We start from the raw sequence: 16,792 nt of genomic DNA, 5'->3' as shown, positions 1-16,792 counted from the left end.
GAGATCCTACTTCCACAGGAATCACCGCCTCGGTTCCGTATGTAAGTGAGAATGGTGTCTCGCCAGTTGGAGTTCTTCTGGTGGTTCGGTACGACCATAGCACCTCTGGAACGTAATCAACCCATGCTCCTTTCTTTTTATCAAGCTTTTTCTTCAGGATCTTTACCAAGGTCTTGTTTGTCGCCTCTACTTGACCATTTGCCTTCGGGTATTGTACCGAAGCATAATGGTTTCGGATACGGAGCTCCGAACACCACTTCCGAAACGGTTCACAGTCAAACTGCTTCCCATTATCTGTGACGAAAGCATGGGGAATCCCGAACCGGCACACCACTGACTTCCAGAGGAAAGTTATGGCATTCGCAGTGGTTATAGCTGCTAATGCTTCTGCTTCCGCCCATTTAGTAAAGTAGTCTACAGCTACAATCAAGAACTTCCGTCCACCTTTTCCTACCGGCATCGGACCAACTATATCCACCCCCCATTTTGCAAATGGCCATGGAGAAGTGAGGGGGATGAGCTTCTCGGGACTTGCTTTCATGATTCTTGCGAATCTCTGGCATTTATCACAGGCTTTGACAAGAAGAGCTGAGTCTTTTTTGATCGTGGGCCAATAGTAACCTGCTCGGATGGTTTTTTGCGCCAGCATCCTTCCTCCTGAGTGGTCTCCGCACACTCCTTCGTGAATTTCCCTGAGGACATAGTTCGACTCGGCCTTGGAGAGGCATTTGAGAAGGGGTTCGGAATATCCTCTTTTGTACAGTGTATCCCCGAGGAGGCAAAACCGTGCTACTTGTATCTTCACCTTCCGAGCTGCAACCTTATCTTCGGGCAACAACCCATGTCTAAGGAACTGGATAATGTCCCTAGCCCACTCTGGCTCCTCCGGTGCTGAGTCTACTTCCATAACCTTGGTCCTCGGGGCTATCGAAGGCTCGGTCAGAACAATAATTTGCCTTCTCGACGCTTTCATCTCTTCCTCTGTTCCCGACGCGATCTTTGAGAATTCATCAGCTCGAATGTTTTCCTCCCGAGGTATTTTTGTGATGACAAACCTTTCAAAATAGGACTGGAATCTCCGTACTTCTTCCAAATACCTGGCCATTCTGTCTTCTTGTGCTTCGAATTGCCCTTGGACTTGGCCTACGACCACCTGAGAGTCACTTCGGATTTCGACATTGGTTGCCCCCATCTCTCGGGATAATGCCAAACCTGCTATCACCGCTTCGTACTCAGCTTCATTGTTTGTTGTAACGAAGTCCAGTTTCACAGCAAAACCGAATTCTTGCCCTTCGGGATTCCTGAGGAGGACTCCTACTCCGCTTCTGCTCTGTGTAGAGGAGCCATCTACAAACACAATCCAGGTTGACTCCTTAGGAAGTTCTTCTGCTTCAGGAATGTTACAGAATTCTACCAGGAAATCTGCTAAAGCCTGTCCTTTGATAGCCGTCCGAGGATGAAACTCGATATCAAACTGTCCGAGCTCCACTGCCCAGTTGACTAACCTTCCCGAGAGGTCAGGCTTTTGCAACACCTTCTTCATTGGATACTCGGTCAAGACTCGGATAGCGTGAGCTTGAAAGTATGGCCTCAATCTTCTAGCTGAAATGATTAAAGCGAACGCTAACTTCTCGATCCGAGGGTACCTCCCCTCTGCACCATGAAGTGCTTTGCTTGTAAAGTAGACCGGTTTCTGAACCCCTGAATCTTCTCGGACTAGCACCGAGCTTACTGCTGAGGGAGAGACTGCCAGATAGAGATAAAGAATCTCCCCTTTGGTTGGGCAGCTCAACAGTGGTGGGTTGGCCAGATATTCCTTCAATTTTTCGAAAGCTTCCTCACACTCCTCACTCCATATAAATGCTTTTCGTAAAATTTTAAAGAAGGGAAGGCACTTATCTGTCGACCGTGATATGAAACGGTTCAAGGCTGCAATTCTCCCTGTCAGTCGTTGAAGTTGTTTTGTTGTTCTCGGGGCCTCCATCTCGAGGACCGCTCTGACATTCTCTGGATTAGCTTCAATGCCCCTTTGTGACACCATAAACCCCAGGAATTTGCCTGAAGAAACTCCGAAAGCGCACTTTGCGGGGTTGAGCTTCATGTTGTATTTTCTTAGAGTCCGAAAAGTTTCTCGGAGGTCTTCTATGTGTTTGTTTGCCCGGACACTCTTAACCAGTATGTCATCTACGTATGCCTCAACGTTTCGGCCAATTTGACTTTGAAACATCCGGTTCACCAGTCGTTGATATGTGGCTCCAGCATTCTTCAATCCGAAGGGCATCATCTTATAGCAGTAAAGTCCTCGGTCTGTGATGAAAGCAGTTTTCTCCTGGTCTGTTTCTTCCATGCAGATCTGATTGTACCCCGAGAAGGCATCCATGAAGCTCAAGAGCTCATGCCCGGCCGTCGAATCCACCAATAAATCAATCCGAGGCAGGGGAAAGCTATCCTTCGGACATGCTTTATTCAGGTCGGTGAAGTCTACACACATCCTCCACTTCCCGTTGGACTTCTTTACCAGCACTACATTGGCCAGCCATTCGGGATAATCTACCTCTCGGATGAATCCAGCTTTCAGCAACTTCTCTACTTCTTCAGCAACTGCCGTGTTTCGTTCGGCGGCAAAAACTCTTCTTCTCTGCTTCACAGGGCGATAATTTGGGTCCACATTCAGCTTATGGACTATAACCGAGGGATCAATCCCCGGCATGTCTTCATGGCTCCAGGCAAATACATCTTTGTTGCGCCTCAAGAACGCCACCAAATCTTCCTTCAGGGGTTGAGGGAGTTGTGAGCCTATATGAATTTTGTTTCCCGAGTCGCCTATCTCGAACTCCTCCAAGGCTTCCACAGGCTCCCCCAACGGTGATTGCTATTTTCCATCCTCCTTAGTTCTCTCCCCCCGACCGTGCTGCCTCGGGGTATCTTTCAAGGACAGATTGTAGCATCTCCTAGCCTCCTTCTGGTCTCCTTTTACCTCTCCAACTCCTTCTTCTGTTGGAAACTTCATGCTGAGATGTGGTGTTGAAGTCACCGCTTTGAAATCGTTGAGAGCCGTACGTCCTATAATTGCATTGTAGGCCGAGACCTTATCAACTATTAGGAATTTTACCATAATGACTTTTTGCCTTGGATAAGTCCCGGCTGTCACAGGTAAATCGATAGAACCGAGAGGCAACACCTTCTCTCCGGCAAAACCCTGTAGCTGGCACGAGACCGGAACCAACTTTTCCAATGGAACACCCATGTGATCAAAAGCTGATTTAAACAGAATATCAGCCGAGCTCCCAGTGTCAATGAGGATCCGCCGGGTCTGATAGTTTGCTATGGTCAAGGTGACCACGAGGGCGTCTGTGTGCGGAAGCGAGACTCCAGCATAATCATCATCAGAAAACCCTATAACCAGAGGGTTATACTTCCGAGATTTTGGGGGCCTCTGGACCGAGTAAACTTCGAAATCATCGAGCTGCCTGGCGTATGCTTTCCGAGCTGAGTTGGACTCGCCTCCTCCTCCGAATCCTCCCGAGATGGTGTGGATGATAGGGATATTGCCCTGCTGTGCCCCCCGAGGCCTGCTTCTACTTCTCTCCCTTCTTTCATCCCTCCGAGGCCGAGGTGCTGGCTCTCGGCTTCTTTCTCTTCTTTCATCTTGTCTCGGTTGATAGTTTCTTCTATTATCCCGATCTTCTTCCCTCCTAGGCCTCGGATAATGATCTCGCTCCTGTCGATTCCTCTCATTGGCGAGGAATCGGACTAGCTTCCCATTCTCAATGAATTTCTCGATCAACTGCCTTAATGAAACACACTGCTCGGTCAGATGACCGTGTGAATCGTGGAAGGCGCAGTACTTGTGAGCCAAGTATGGAGGGGGATTTCCTTGAATGGGTCTCGGTTTCTGGTAATTCGGATCTTTCTTGAGTTCCATGAGCACCTCGGTGATGGAGGTGTTCAACGGTGTCCACTTATAATCTCCGAAATTTTTCTTCACCTTCTTATATTCTGCGGGACCAGCATCCTGTACTGGCTCAGGATTCTTCTTTTTCTTAGGCTTCTCAGTGGACGGCTGCTGTTGTTGCTGGGAATTACTGAGGAGAGCTCGGAGCGTTTCTTCCTGGTTGATGTACCTGTCCATCTTCACCATAAAGGTTTGAAGATCTTTCGGCGGTTTCAACGCCAATTCCGCCATCAGAGGTCCATCTTTTTTCAAGCCTTGAAAGATTGCACCGTAAATGAAGTCGTCTGGTGCACTCTCTGTGTTCAGCTTCTCCTGGTTGAACCTCCACAGATAGTCTTTTAGAGTCTCATTTGGTCCCTGCTGCACAGAGAGTAAGTACCCTCGGGGTTTCCTTCTAGCTCTCCCGGATACGAACTGGGCCAGGAATTTTCGTCCAAGGGTGTCGAAGCAATCAATCGACCTTGGTGCGAGATTCCTGAGCCAGTCTCGGGCTTTTCCTGACAGGGTGAGAGGAAAAGCTCGGCATGCCACAGCATCTGGTGTCTTGTGCAGGGAGACATGGGACCTGAAATTGTCCAGATGCTCCACTGGATCTTCGCTGCCAGAGAAGACAGGAATGTCAGGTACCTTGAATCTTCCGGGTAAGTCGCAGTTGGACACTTCTTCGGTGAATATGGATTCCTTGTGCTGGAAGAGGTTGTCAACAAGGGACTCCTTCCCATCACGCCTCTGGTCAATCGTCTTTGACAGCATATCATATTTCGCGCCCAGATCCTGGACCATCTTCTGCAACCTCCTTTCTGCCTCCGTGGGTGGAACCGGATTGATGGGCTCTCCACAATTCTCGTTCCGCCCGGCTCTCTCTTCATGGTTCTCGTTCTGCCCGTCATGATTCTCGTTCCGCCCGTTTCTCTCTCCTGAACCTTCGTGGTTCGTCCCATCGGCTACATCATGATTGGGCGGCGGAGTTCGTGCGGCTAGGAGCACAGCGTTCTGAGCCAACAAATCCTCCACATTCTTCTGCGCCTGGGCTAACTGTTGACTCAGTTGGGTTATTCGAGCCTCTGGATCCGCAGATTCTGCTTCTCCACGAGCATCGTCTCGGCTGGTTGGCGGCACTTCGTTTAAGATCGATTTGGAACGTCTCGTCGTCACCATTGCGGATTTGTTTTTCGTAAGAACAATTGATCGTTCCCACAGACGGCGCCAAACTGTTGGTACAGTTTCCGGTATGGTGACGTGTCGCCTAAGGATTCGCTGCCTGACTTTTTATCGAACACTTCAACCCTGCAAAAAGGAACAAACAACTCGTCGGGGGTGCCGACCACGCCCACTCCGATGCCTAAGTCAGTCTAAAAGGTTTTCTGTATAGAATCCTTAATCTTAATCTCCAGAGCTTAGAGAATTCGTCTCTTATACCTGGTGTGACGATCTTTATTTATAGGCCGGACCTTCTTGACATTGAGTTGGATTAGGAGTTTGAGGAGTCCTAGCCCGGTTTGAATTTTCATCACATCTTCTGGGAATTTGAATAGGAGTGTTGAATCCGTAGTTGATTGCGTTTGTACTTCTTTAAATTCGATTCTATGTCAATAATCATCTTATCCCATAAATCATGGATCTGTAGTTTATCCCTGATCTCCTGGGATTCTATCCTTATCGAATTCTGAGACGGGTGTGGCGCATGGCACCTTCCTAAGAGACTGTAGCACATTTCAGCTGACCTCCGAGGTGATGATATCCGAGACGTTTCTACTTTTACCTGGAGATCTCGGGATATATCCGCACCATAACAGGGTTGTGTAAGTCCGAGATGTTTATACTCTAAGATGTTGACTCATCCAATGGATATCACCCCGAGAAGATACCGCACCGACTCGATATTGTACCGAGGTGTTATTACTCCGAGGCAAAAATATCCGAGATACGTTCACTCCATCTTGGCTGGGAGATCTCGGGATATTTTACACACCGTAACCTGGAATTTTAAGACCGAGACATCGTTATATCTCCGAGATGTCTTCGGACCTAAACGTCCTTCCCTTTGCTGGATAGAACCATGCGGAACAAGTAGCCGAGACATAACTCCGAGATGTCATTGGATCCACGTGTCTCTAGGGTTGATTTTATCCCTAACAGATGTTAACTTTTTTTATGATGCATGTGAACTTTTTTTTTTTTTTTCTTTCGAAACAGTACTTGTTCGAGTGTGGTGACCGGTATCGTTACATTGTGCTCCGTGGTGATGAGGTTCCAAATTGGTTCGGCCATAAGAGAAATGGATCTAAATCGATATCCTTTCAACTACCTTCACTTCCAAAGGATCAAATCAAGGGGTTATTTATTTGTGCTGTTTGTGGACAAAGTGCAGATAATTTCGAGGAGAACGTGGTGTCCGTGGGGAGCCCTATTGAGATTAACAACCGCCGTTTGAAGCCAGACACACATCCCTATTTCTTGATTCCTGTAACGCTTAAGAGAGAGCGTTACTGCTGCATAATGTATATACCCAATCCATTTACTGAAGATGAGATAGCAAGTGGAATGGAAATGACGATATCCTTGGTTGGGAAACTTCATTGAAGTGAAGGAGTTTGGAATTCATCTAGCCGTTGATGAGCCAAATGCAATAATGGATTCCGAATATTCAATGGATATGGAGTCCGCCAATTAAGAGAGGTAGTGATGATCATGACAATGAGGCCAGATCAAGCAATGATTGGTATAGTGACGAAAACTGCCATAAAAGATCAAGGATCGTTGACTCTGAAGCGTAAGAATGAAAGGACTTGTTAATATGTTTATATATTCCAAACAAATTGAATTTTGTTTGTATGTATAACATTACCCTTCCTACATCTTGTATATGACCAGTATCATGAACATTCCAAAAAGTTAACACCTAATGTATGCTTCATTAGATTTGTTTTATAGAAAACTTCACTTACCACCCTTAATCTTTTATAACTTTTATAATTATATTCTTAAATTTTAAAAAGTGATAATTTAGTGTATCAATATCCTAACTTCGGGTTGTTTTACAAGCCGGCTTTAGACTTCACCCCTCAGAAAACAGATCTGTCCTTCCTCTCCCTTCCCCTTCTACTCTTTACTCCTACCCTCCCCATCCCATTCTAATTTTTTCTTTTGATTGTGTGTGTTCTCCGACTAAATCAACAATTTCGGTCTCTCTGCTATGCATTCGTCGATTTACTTCTGTACTGTGCCATTCATCTCCTCCATGGCTGTTGATGTTTGCTGGTTGTGTTTTTGCTTTGAATAAGAGTTTTATTCTCTTTAGATCTGTCATCATGGGCAATCTATAGAATGAAGGTTAGTCAGGTGTGAGGGGTTATCTCTCACGGCATGGATAGTTCAATGTGAGAGGTTATTTCTCACGGCCGGTTTAAATCAATTTTTATGATATTTGGCTATCATTGTCTTAGATCTAGTCTGCTCAGAGCAGATCTGCTCTTTAACTATTTTTGTACATGGGTTAGCAGAAGATAAAAGACATAGATAGTACTTTATTGAAAGAATTTTGTTTGTATGTATGATTATGTAATCTCATAGTATGTGCTTATGATTTTTCAGAGCTTTATGCTTTGTAATATAAGAGCTTTATGCTTGTAATCTTAGATCAATGATATACTCATATCTTTCGTTAAAAAAAAAAAAAAAAAAAGTGTATCAATCTTTTAATTTCACTCATCTATTAGGATTTTTCGTTAGGTTCTATCAAAATTTCCAAACTATCCTTTTATATATATAATTTTATTATTATTTTTTTTTTAAATTTAGGTTTGGGTATTTTTGTAAATTCCGTTAAATCATCACCAATGCCTAAATCTTTGAAAATTTTTTTCCTAAAAAACAGGAGGGGTATTTTAAGAATTTTGACACCCCTCCATTAGGATTTAACGGAATTATGAAATTGAAAAAGAAAAAAAGAAAAATTGATACACTAAATTGACATATTTTAAAGTTTATAGGTATGGTTGAAAAAAACGATAAATGACTAAGAGTGGGAAGTGAAGTTTTTCCTTTGTTTTTAATATAAAACCAATCAAATAAAACAAAATTATGCACAAATGTAGGCTAAGAAAATGTTTATAAAAATAGAGAATACCGTTAAAATAGTTGACAAAATGTTCATAAAAATGTTTATTTAAGAAATTAGTTAGGAGAGGGAGCTAGATGGTAAGGAGAGTTGGAAAAGAAGAGATTTTTTTTTTTTTTTTTGAAGTGGCTGAGCCCATATATATATATATATATATATATGTTTCAGAAGATCAGATAGATGTACTATGTCTTCTCAATTGAGAATGAAATATTTGAAAAACTTTAATATAAAACTAAAATAAATATTATTTAATTAATATTTAAATATAATAAAAACGTTACACTTAAATTTTTTAAGTTAAGCATCAAAATTCATCGAGCTAACCCTGAATCCCAGTAGTACTTGTACTCCAACAAGTCTGTTACTAGTAATTTATTCTCTAAAGAGACAATGACATTGAACAAAGTGTCGAGAGGGAAGACTACCTCAAATTTATAAGAACCCCGGCCCTTGTAGCCATCCCCTTCCCTTCATTCCCCTTTGTCATGTATCTCCCTCCCTCTTCCATTGAGGATTCTTGTACGGCCACATCTCTCTTTTAAAATATCTTTTTGGTGAAAATATACTTTAACCTTCGAACGTATTACTATTTTTGCATTTTAGCTTATAAAGATTAAAAAATGACACTTAAACCTCACAAGCTACGTAACTGAACATGACAAGTTTTTTTTTTTTTTTTTTTTTTTTTTTTTTTTTTTTTAAGTACAATCAGTAACCAATTACAACGAAAGAGAAAAAACACAACAAGAGGGCTTGGGCAACCCAAAATTTAAACTAAGAACGAAAGTATGCGGGGGCAATGCTTCCGAAGATGCGGGCCCATTAGCTCGAGGCACGGAAGCCACAAAGCCGGGGTCACCAGTAAAGGTGATTTCAAAGGTGTATTGAGTCACAAGAACCCAAACACCATAATAACAGAGGTAAACATGGGGAAAGGGAGACAAAACAAAAGCCCAAAAAATCATAAAACGAAAATAAACAACAGCAGCAGAAAATCTGGTGGATGATGGGTGGGAGCCGTCCTGAGTGGCGCGTGAGAAACACGCGCCGCCCAAGGACAGCCTCTCATCAACGGGAAGCCCCAGTTTCGTCAGGTTCCGCCGGGGGAGGAAACAAGAGAAGATGGAGGAAGCAGGCGGATGTATCACGCGCCGGTTGAGCATTGAAGCTCTTGGGTGCGTGGGAGACACGCGCCAACATCCAGAGGGCGGTGGAGAAGACGGAGACCACCGGCGGACACCAGAGAAGCCGAGGAACCCGTTGCTGAGGGTCATGTCCTGAACCAGTGGAAGGAGGCGAGTAGATCTGAAACCAAAGAAACAAAACCAAACACCAATCCAAAAGAAACAAGGAACACGGTGGAAGGGGAAAACAAGGAACACCAATAGCAGTTGCTGTTGGAAAGAGGAAAACCTAGTGAAAACAGGAAAAGGTTGAAGATAAATCCGGTACAAAGCCGGCCTTGTGATCTGAGAAGGAAATCTCAGAATTATTGGGTTATGGGTGTGGGTGTTATGGTGTGTTGGGAGAGGAAGTAGCATAGTGAACGAACGGGAGGGAGCATGTGAAGGGAAAGGAAGAAGCAAAGGGAACAAACGGGAGGGAAGCAAAAAGCTCCCCTCCCATGGAGGGAACACCAGTAGCAAGAAGCCCAAGATATTTCTAGAGAGAGGGGAGAGCGTCTCTCACTAGGAATTTGCGTGATACGAAAGAGTTCTCACTGAACATGACAAGTTAATGTAATCTCTATGCATCACATGTGACTTTTCAACCCCTAAACTTCAAATATATATATATATATATATATATACACACACACAAGAAAACAAAAGGTTAAATACAAAAAGAAAAAATAAATTAAAAAAAAATAGGATTGGTTTCAGCCACACCTAGTCCTGCCAAAGGGGGTGGCCAAGCTTTCTAAATAGGGTGGCCGGCCACACCCAAATTTTATCTTCTTTTTTGGTTTAATTTTGTATTTAACCCTATTTTAATTAATTTATTTAAAAAAAAAAAAAAAAAAAACCACTTATCCCTAAAACATTTTTGGGAGTTTAGGAGTACGTGCAACGCACATGATTTACATTATGTCCAAACAAACGTAAAAACTCAACAAATGGGCTAAAATTGTCACAATTTGATAGTTTATAGGGTGTTCAAATGTTACTTTTAAACTTTGGAGACTAAGATGCCAAAGTGGTGAAACTTAAGAAGGTAGAGTGTATTTTCTCCTAAAAATCGTAATTATTTATTTTCTTTTTAAGTAACAAGAGTCGTCATTCACACTTGAAAAATAAGCATGTATTTTCAAAAGAGACCTGCTACTTTATCGGTTAATATGATTGAATAAAAATATAAAATATTTGAGATTTTTGGTTAGTATGGCACTGACTTAAATAAAATATATGTCATATTTTATATTGACGAGAAATAGATGCTTTTCTTGTGAACGATGGTATTAAACTTAAATTAATGATTTGGCAAAGCTGCATAAAAAATAAAATAAAGTCAATGAACGCAATTTTTTATTTATGTTTTTAATATAGATGACTAAGAACAAATACATACAAAAAAAAAAAAAAAATACATATATGAAACACAAATAATTAGAGAACCAAAATGTTAAAGACCGAAAAAAAAAAAAAAAAAAAAAAAAAAAAAAAAAAAAAAAAACATTAGTCTTGACAGCGATTCAACCATAGTTTCAGAAGGGATTCTTGAAGGTGGAGAATGAACTCGGAAAAAGCTACCAACGAAGCTAGTTGTTGCAGTCCAACAAAAAAAAAAATCAATCTTAACATCGATTCAACCATAGTTTCAAAGGGGGATTCTCAAAGGTGGAGAAGGAAATCGGAAAAAGCTGCCAACAAAACTAGTTGTTGCGGTCGATGATGGACGTTGTAAGTATTAATTGACAAAATAAACTCTTTTTTAACTTACCTCATGTCCAGTTTATGATGGAGCTGGAGAGACTAAGAGGTAGATGTACAGTGACGAAAGAGACACCATCTAGGGTGGTGAGGCGGAAACTACCAAGATCTGATATTTTTTACGTCCATATCTGGATATGGAATTTTTGTTGGACTAAAAGGTTCTACAAAGGAGAGCCAAAAAAGCTGTGATGAAAAAAATTTGTAGTAAGAGACCAAAAAGAGCAGCAACGCATGTAGCCCACTCATGCTAGAATGGTGTGTAGGGTACACTCACGAGGGCGATGCTGATGGATAGTTGAGTGGGGCCCAACAATGAAGAAGGAGGCGCATGTGGGTGATGAAGGTTACTTCCTGATGTGATAATGAACATCACCATTAATATATCTTATATATACAAATTAGCCCCTCTAAAATTTAATGATGATTTTTATACTCACATCATAAAGTAAACACTTGAAAATAAATATAGGATTCTTGTTTCCTTTGGGCTTTTATTTTCCAGAGAAAGAAAGAAAGAGAGGGTCTTCATGTGTGTGGATCACAAGTGTTCTTAAGTGACATCAGTTGTCATTAATTAACCCTAGAGTTAATTAGTGGCCTGTTACGCATCTTTGGCCAAGCAATTTTAAGAAAAATAGAGAACTGAAATCCATACAAATAATTCCCTCTTTCTTAAAGAGTAAGAATAGACGATAATTCATAAATATCTAAATTATTATCTTAAGAATTATACTACTTTTCTTTTTCTTTTTTCTTTTTTTTGGACTCAGAAGTCTGCTTGAGGATCACATCTTCCCCTTCTTTTCTTCGTATAATTATATAATAAAAAAATGTATGTAATGTCAATAATAAAAACACCCCTTCCAAAGAAACCAATGAATTTTCAATTTGCATTTTTGAAGTAAATAGACATGTCCACCGGGACAAACATGGATTGTGCAATTGGAGCTTTTCTCAGTTTTTTAGATTAGTTTTCATTTAAAGGCATGAAGACTTTTGCAAATAATTAAATAAATAATATTAATTGTGAATCGTAATCCACAATACTTGTTGATCCGAATCTATTTTCAAATATTAATACGATATTTATTTTCATGGTCCCTATCATGCCGTCTTCTATTTTGGATTTTGTAGTGTCTCTGTCCTTGCTATCTCATACGACATATACCATTACGTGTCCGTGTCCTTGCTTCTAGTGACTTTCACTTTAAACACGTAAATAACAGTTGCATATCATGAAAGGGAAGTGAATATATATATATATATATTTAAAGAAAAAAAAAAGTTAAATATGTTTTTTGTCTACTCGTTTATAGCTAAAGGCGAAGATGGTACTTCCGTTCAACTTTCGTCTAAAAATTGAAGAAAGCCCACGTTAACACTTTTAAGAAGCTGACATGTGTTATATGCCTAATTAAAAATTAAAAACTTAAAATAATAAAAAACTTAAAAAATAATAAAAAAAAAAGAAAAAAAAAAAAAAAAGAGGATGAGTGGCTAGGCCACCCCATGGCCGGTATGGGTATGGCCAAACCCACCCTCAAGGGGTTCGGCCACCCCAATGGTCAAACCTTAAACGTTTTCTTTTTCTTTTTGGCCTTATAGGGGTGGTTCAGCCACCCCCAAACTGGTCTTGAGCCATACCTCCTTTTTTTTTTTTTTTTCAAAAAGCTTTTTTAAAAAAAAATAAATTAAAATTAAAATTAAAGCTTTTAATTTTAAAAAGTTTTTATTATTTTTAGTTTTTAATTTTTATTTAGGTATAGGACACGTGTCAGCTTCTTAGAAGTGTTGAAGTGAACTTTCGTCAATTTTTGGATGGAAGTTGGACGGAGATACCATTTCTATCTCTATCTATAAATGAGGGTACTATTTACAATACGAAATGAACCACATGGGGTGAAAACTAAAATCTTTAAACCATAAGGGGTCAAATGTATTTAATAAAAAAAATAAAAACAAGAAGAAAAGAGTACAGATTTTGAGGGGTTGTTTTTGGGTTGAAGGAAACACTACCGAGCATCGAACAATCTCAATCGATTGATTGAGGTTCTCAATTGACTGAGTGCATCACAAAAGCAACTTGAAAAGCCTTTAATTGAACCCCGATTGATGCTCAATTGACTGAGGGGCACACAAAGAAGCTCGGCAAATCCTTCGGTCGATGCTCGAAACTCGATCATTATTGATTACACAATATCTCGATAGTTCCTTGATTGATCGAGCTAAGATAGTATAGTAGTATCAAATTAAATGTCACTTGCTATTATTAGGAATAGTTTGGTCGCGAGCTGTCAAGAATATGAAAAATAATTGAAGTGACGTGGCAGACAGTGATTTGCTGTGACACTCCTTCTGGGCTCACCGTGTTTTGGGGCCGCTGGGCCTTCCTTGGACCTATCTGGGTTAGTGGGCTCGGTAGGGTTGTACCCAAATGAAAACTTTTTCACTTCTCCCGATGCTATTTTAATTAACTTGTATTTACTATTTACTGTGGTGCATTCCCCGTGATTTTTTATTTTTATTTTATCTGAAGTAGCATTCCCCGTGATTTGAGCTTAACCATTCGTTACGGAAGCGCTTAGTCTTACGTGTGACGTGTCCACCGACAAATTTACACTGTTTTCTGAAAGCTGAAAACTGCTATTATGGTCGCAACCCATGACTGATATAATTAACAGCAGCCGTATTTGTGCCACAACTTACGGGGGTTTTGGAAACCTTCACCGCATATTCCGACTCTACGTTGAATAAGAACAGAACAGTTTGGATTTGGATGTTCAAATTGTTAATAATTAGCTTTCTAAATTACTAATAATTTCAGCAGTAATTATCAAAGAACCCATATGAGATTTACCGGGAATAAATAGTAAGACAACCCAGAGAGAGGCAGGAGAGTTGCATGTAGTTCTGCTTGTTATCTTTCCACAATCAAAAATAAAAGTAGAAAATTACAGGGGGAGAGAGAGAGAGAAAAAGGTGAAGTTTCCGACGATAAAGTAACGGAAGTTTGCTCCCTACCTTACACGAATCCAAACAAAGTCCCCATCATCCAACGGACACCACTTCGATTCGAGCTCTCTGGATCGTTACAACCCAAAAGTTGATTTTGTAGTTGTGTACTCTACACAATTAGGCTCGAGTCTTAATTAACAAAATCATAAATGCATATCCAGCTCAGTAGCTTTCTTCTTTCTGTTGCTCTATGCACTTCTCGGTTGTCAGAACCTTCTTGGCAATGGGATTGAATTGATAGGAGTCGATTGTTCTGGGAATCCCTTTTGAAGAGCATATGGAGAAACCAATCACCGGAAAATGCTCTCATCAACTCTGGTTAGTCATCTTCGTCCTCTTTATTCTATGCCTCGTATTATCTTCCTTTGATTATTCAACTCTGATGGGTGCCAACAATGAAGGCACTTTTTTATTGAATCGACCAAACACACTTGTTATTTTGGAGAATGAGACCAATTTTGCTACCAATCAATCTTTCAAAGACCCAGCCGTAGGAACAGAGAACAATATAGATCACTGCCTGGGTAGATACATATATGTTCATGATCTGCCTAGCCGATTCAACTATGACTTCCTCAAGAATTGTCAGTCACTTACCAGAGGGACTAACTTCAACATGTGCCCGTACATGGTGAACTTGGGTATCGGCGCTGAAATTGAAAATTCCCAAGGGGTTTTGTCAGACAAGAGTTGGTTTTCCACAAACCAATTCTTGTTGGAAGTCATTTTCCACAACAAGATGAAGAAGTACCAGTGCTTGACCAGTGATTCATCGCTAGCCTCGGCAATTTTTGTGCCATTTTATGCCGGTCTAGATGCCAGTCAATTCCTTTGGAGTTCTAACCTATCGGTGAGAGACTCTTCCGGGCAGGACCTTGTCAAGTGGCTGGCGGAAAAACCCGAGTGGAAGAAAATGTCGGGCAGAGACCATTTCTTGGTCGCCGGGAGGATTTCTTGGGATTTCAGAAGACAAACAGACGAGGCATCCGACTGGGGTAGCAAGTTTAGGTTTCTGGGTGAATCCAAGAACATGACAATGTTGTCTGTTGAATCAAGCTCTTGGAAGAATGATTTTGCAATCCCGTACCCAACAAACTTCCATCCTTCAAAAGACAGTGAAGTGTTCGAGTGGCAAAACCACGTGAAAACCCAAAACCGGAGTTATTTGTTTACTTTTGCTGGCGCACCTCGTCCTGATCTTCCCGATTCTATTCGAGGTGTGGCTGTTGAACAGTGTAGAGCTTCAAGAGCTTGCAAATATATAGATTGTAGCTCTGAAGGGAGCAAGTGTGACGATCCGGTTAATGTTATGAGGGTGTTTCAGAGCTCTGTTTATTGCCTGCAGCCTCCAGGGGATTCCTACACCAGGCGATCAATTTTCGACTCCATTTTGGCTGGTTGTATTCCGGTTTTCTTTCATCCGGGTACTGCTTATGCGCAATATTTATGGCATTTTCCAACGAATGGTACCGAGTATTCTGTGTATATACCGGTGAGGAATGTGAAAGATTGGAAAGGTAACGTGGAGAAGATATTGCTTGGGATTCCGAAGGATAGAGAAATGGCCATGAGAGAAGAGGTTATAGGGCTTATCCCGCGGATAATTTACGCAGATCCCAGGTCGAGATTAGAGGCTTTTGAGGATGCGTTTGATTTAGCGGTGAAGGGTGTTCTTGAGAGAGTAGAAGGAGTTAGGAGGGTAATTAGCGAGGGGGGCGATCCTGGTGTTGGTTTTGCAGAAGGGGATGATTATAAGTACACATTTTCTGAGTGGGAGAAATTTGAATAGGATCCTTTGAATATGAGGAAAAAAAAAACCGAACAATTTCAAAGCAATAGTATAATGTAGGATTATATCACTCAATTCTGCCTATGAATTTTCTTTACTTTTCCATTCTTCTATTAAATTGTTGTTTCTTGTTTAGTTTCAATTCTGTATATAGGGATTTTATGCAGGTGTTACTGCAAATATATACTAATAAAATGGAACTTCTTCAAAATAGATGGCGTCTTTTCTCAATTTTTATTATTGTAACAGGCAAATATTGACAATAATAGGCAAATAGAACATTATTAAGAATCAGTTTATCTATGTTTGAGATTTCCTAGCATTCTAGTAAGTGGTTTTTGATAAAGCAGAGCACACTGCACATTTTATGTCTGGCCATACAAGCCTGCAATGAAAAATTCAAGCAAATTAAAATAATGCTACTCTTAATATTCATTTTACATCAAACGTTTTAGGTAGTTTACGTTTAATAGTCATCCTTGGGGGAGTAAGCAAGAGCAATTCAAACAAGCTTTCGGAGCATTACCCCCCTTCCGCTTCGCTTGTCCCATTCGAAAAACTTCAAGAATGACTATCACTTTACTCAAACTTGAAAGTAATGCTTCATTAGACTTGAGTCATCTAAGCTTGAGAGAGCATCACCTAATTCACCAATCTTATTAAGAGTAATGTGTCACGTACTCCCTAAGTAGAATACTTAATGCATTAGCTACAACATTACATAAGTTAATATGAATATCGCTTAATATTTATAGTTTAGGCCGATTCTTTAAAATATAAACAGTGAAATTATCCTTTAAAATTTGAAAAAAGAAATGAAAGAATTCATTCCTCCACATGCTCTACCTAATTGATAAGTATTAAGTCATTAGTTGGTGTTGATAGAAAGTTGTTCAAGCAACATTGTACGATCATTATTGCTTTGGTCAACTGAAATTCTTCGAAGGTTACTTGTAAGTAAGATCCCTTCCTTGGCA

The 16,792-nt window shown here is 40.7% G+C and overlaps 1 protein-coding gene across 1 annotated transcript; it reads left to right on the top strand.

Annotated features, from left to right (window-relative positions):
• Positions 1 to 13,849: 13,849 nt before the first annotated feature.
• Positions 13,850 to 16,026, top strand: LOC133871693 (probable xyloglucan galactosyltransferase GT14). The gene has a single exon (XM_062309116.1). The coding sequence runs from the start codon at positions 14,304 to 14,306 to the stop codon at positions 15,813 to 15,815; it is 1,512 nt and encodes a 503-aa protein (XP_062165100.1). The 5' UTR covers positions 13,850 to 14,303; the 3' UTR covers positions 15,816 to 16,026.
• The last annotated feature ends 766 nt before the right edge of the window (positions 16,027 to 16,792 follow it).

Source organism: Alnus glutinosa, chromosome 1 (assembly GCF_958979055.1).
Source record: "Alnus glutinosa chromosome 1, dhAlnGlut1.1, whole genome shotgun sequence".
In the NCBI taxonomy this organism is placed as follows: domain Eukaryota; kingdom Viridiplantae; phylum Streptophyta; class Magnoliopsida; order Fagales; family Betulaceae; genus Alnus; species Alnus glutinosa.
The sequence above is the reverse complement of the archived record's forward strand: the minus strand, read 5'-3'. Positions and strand labels throughout refer to the sequence as shown.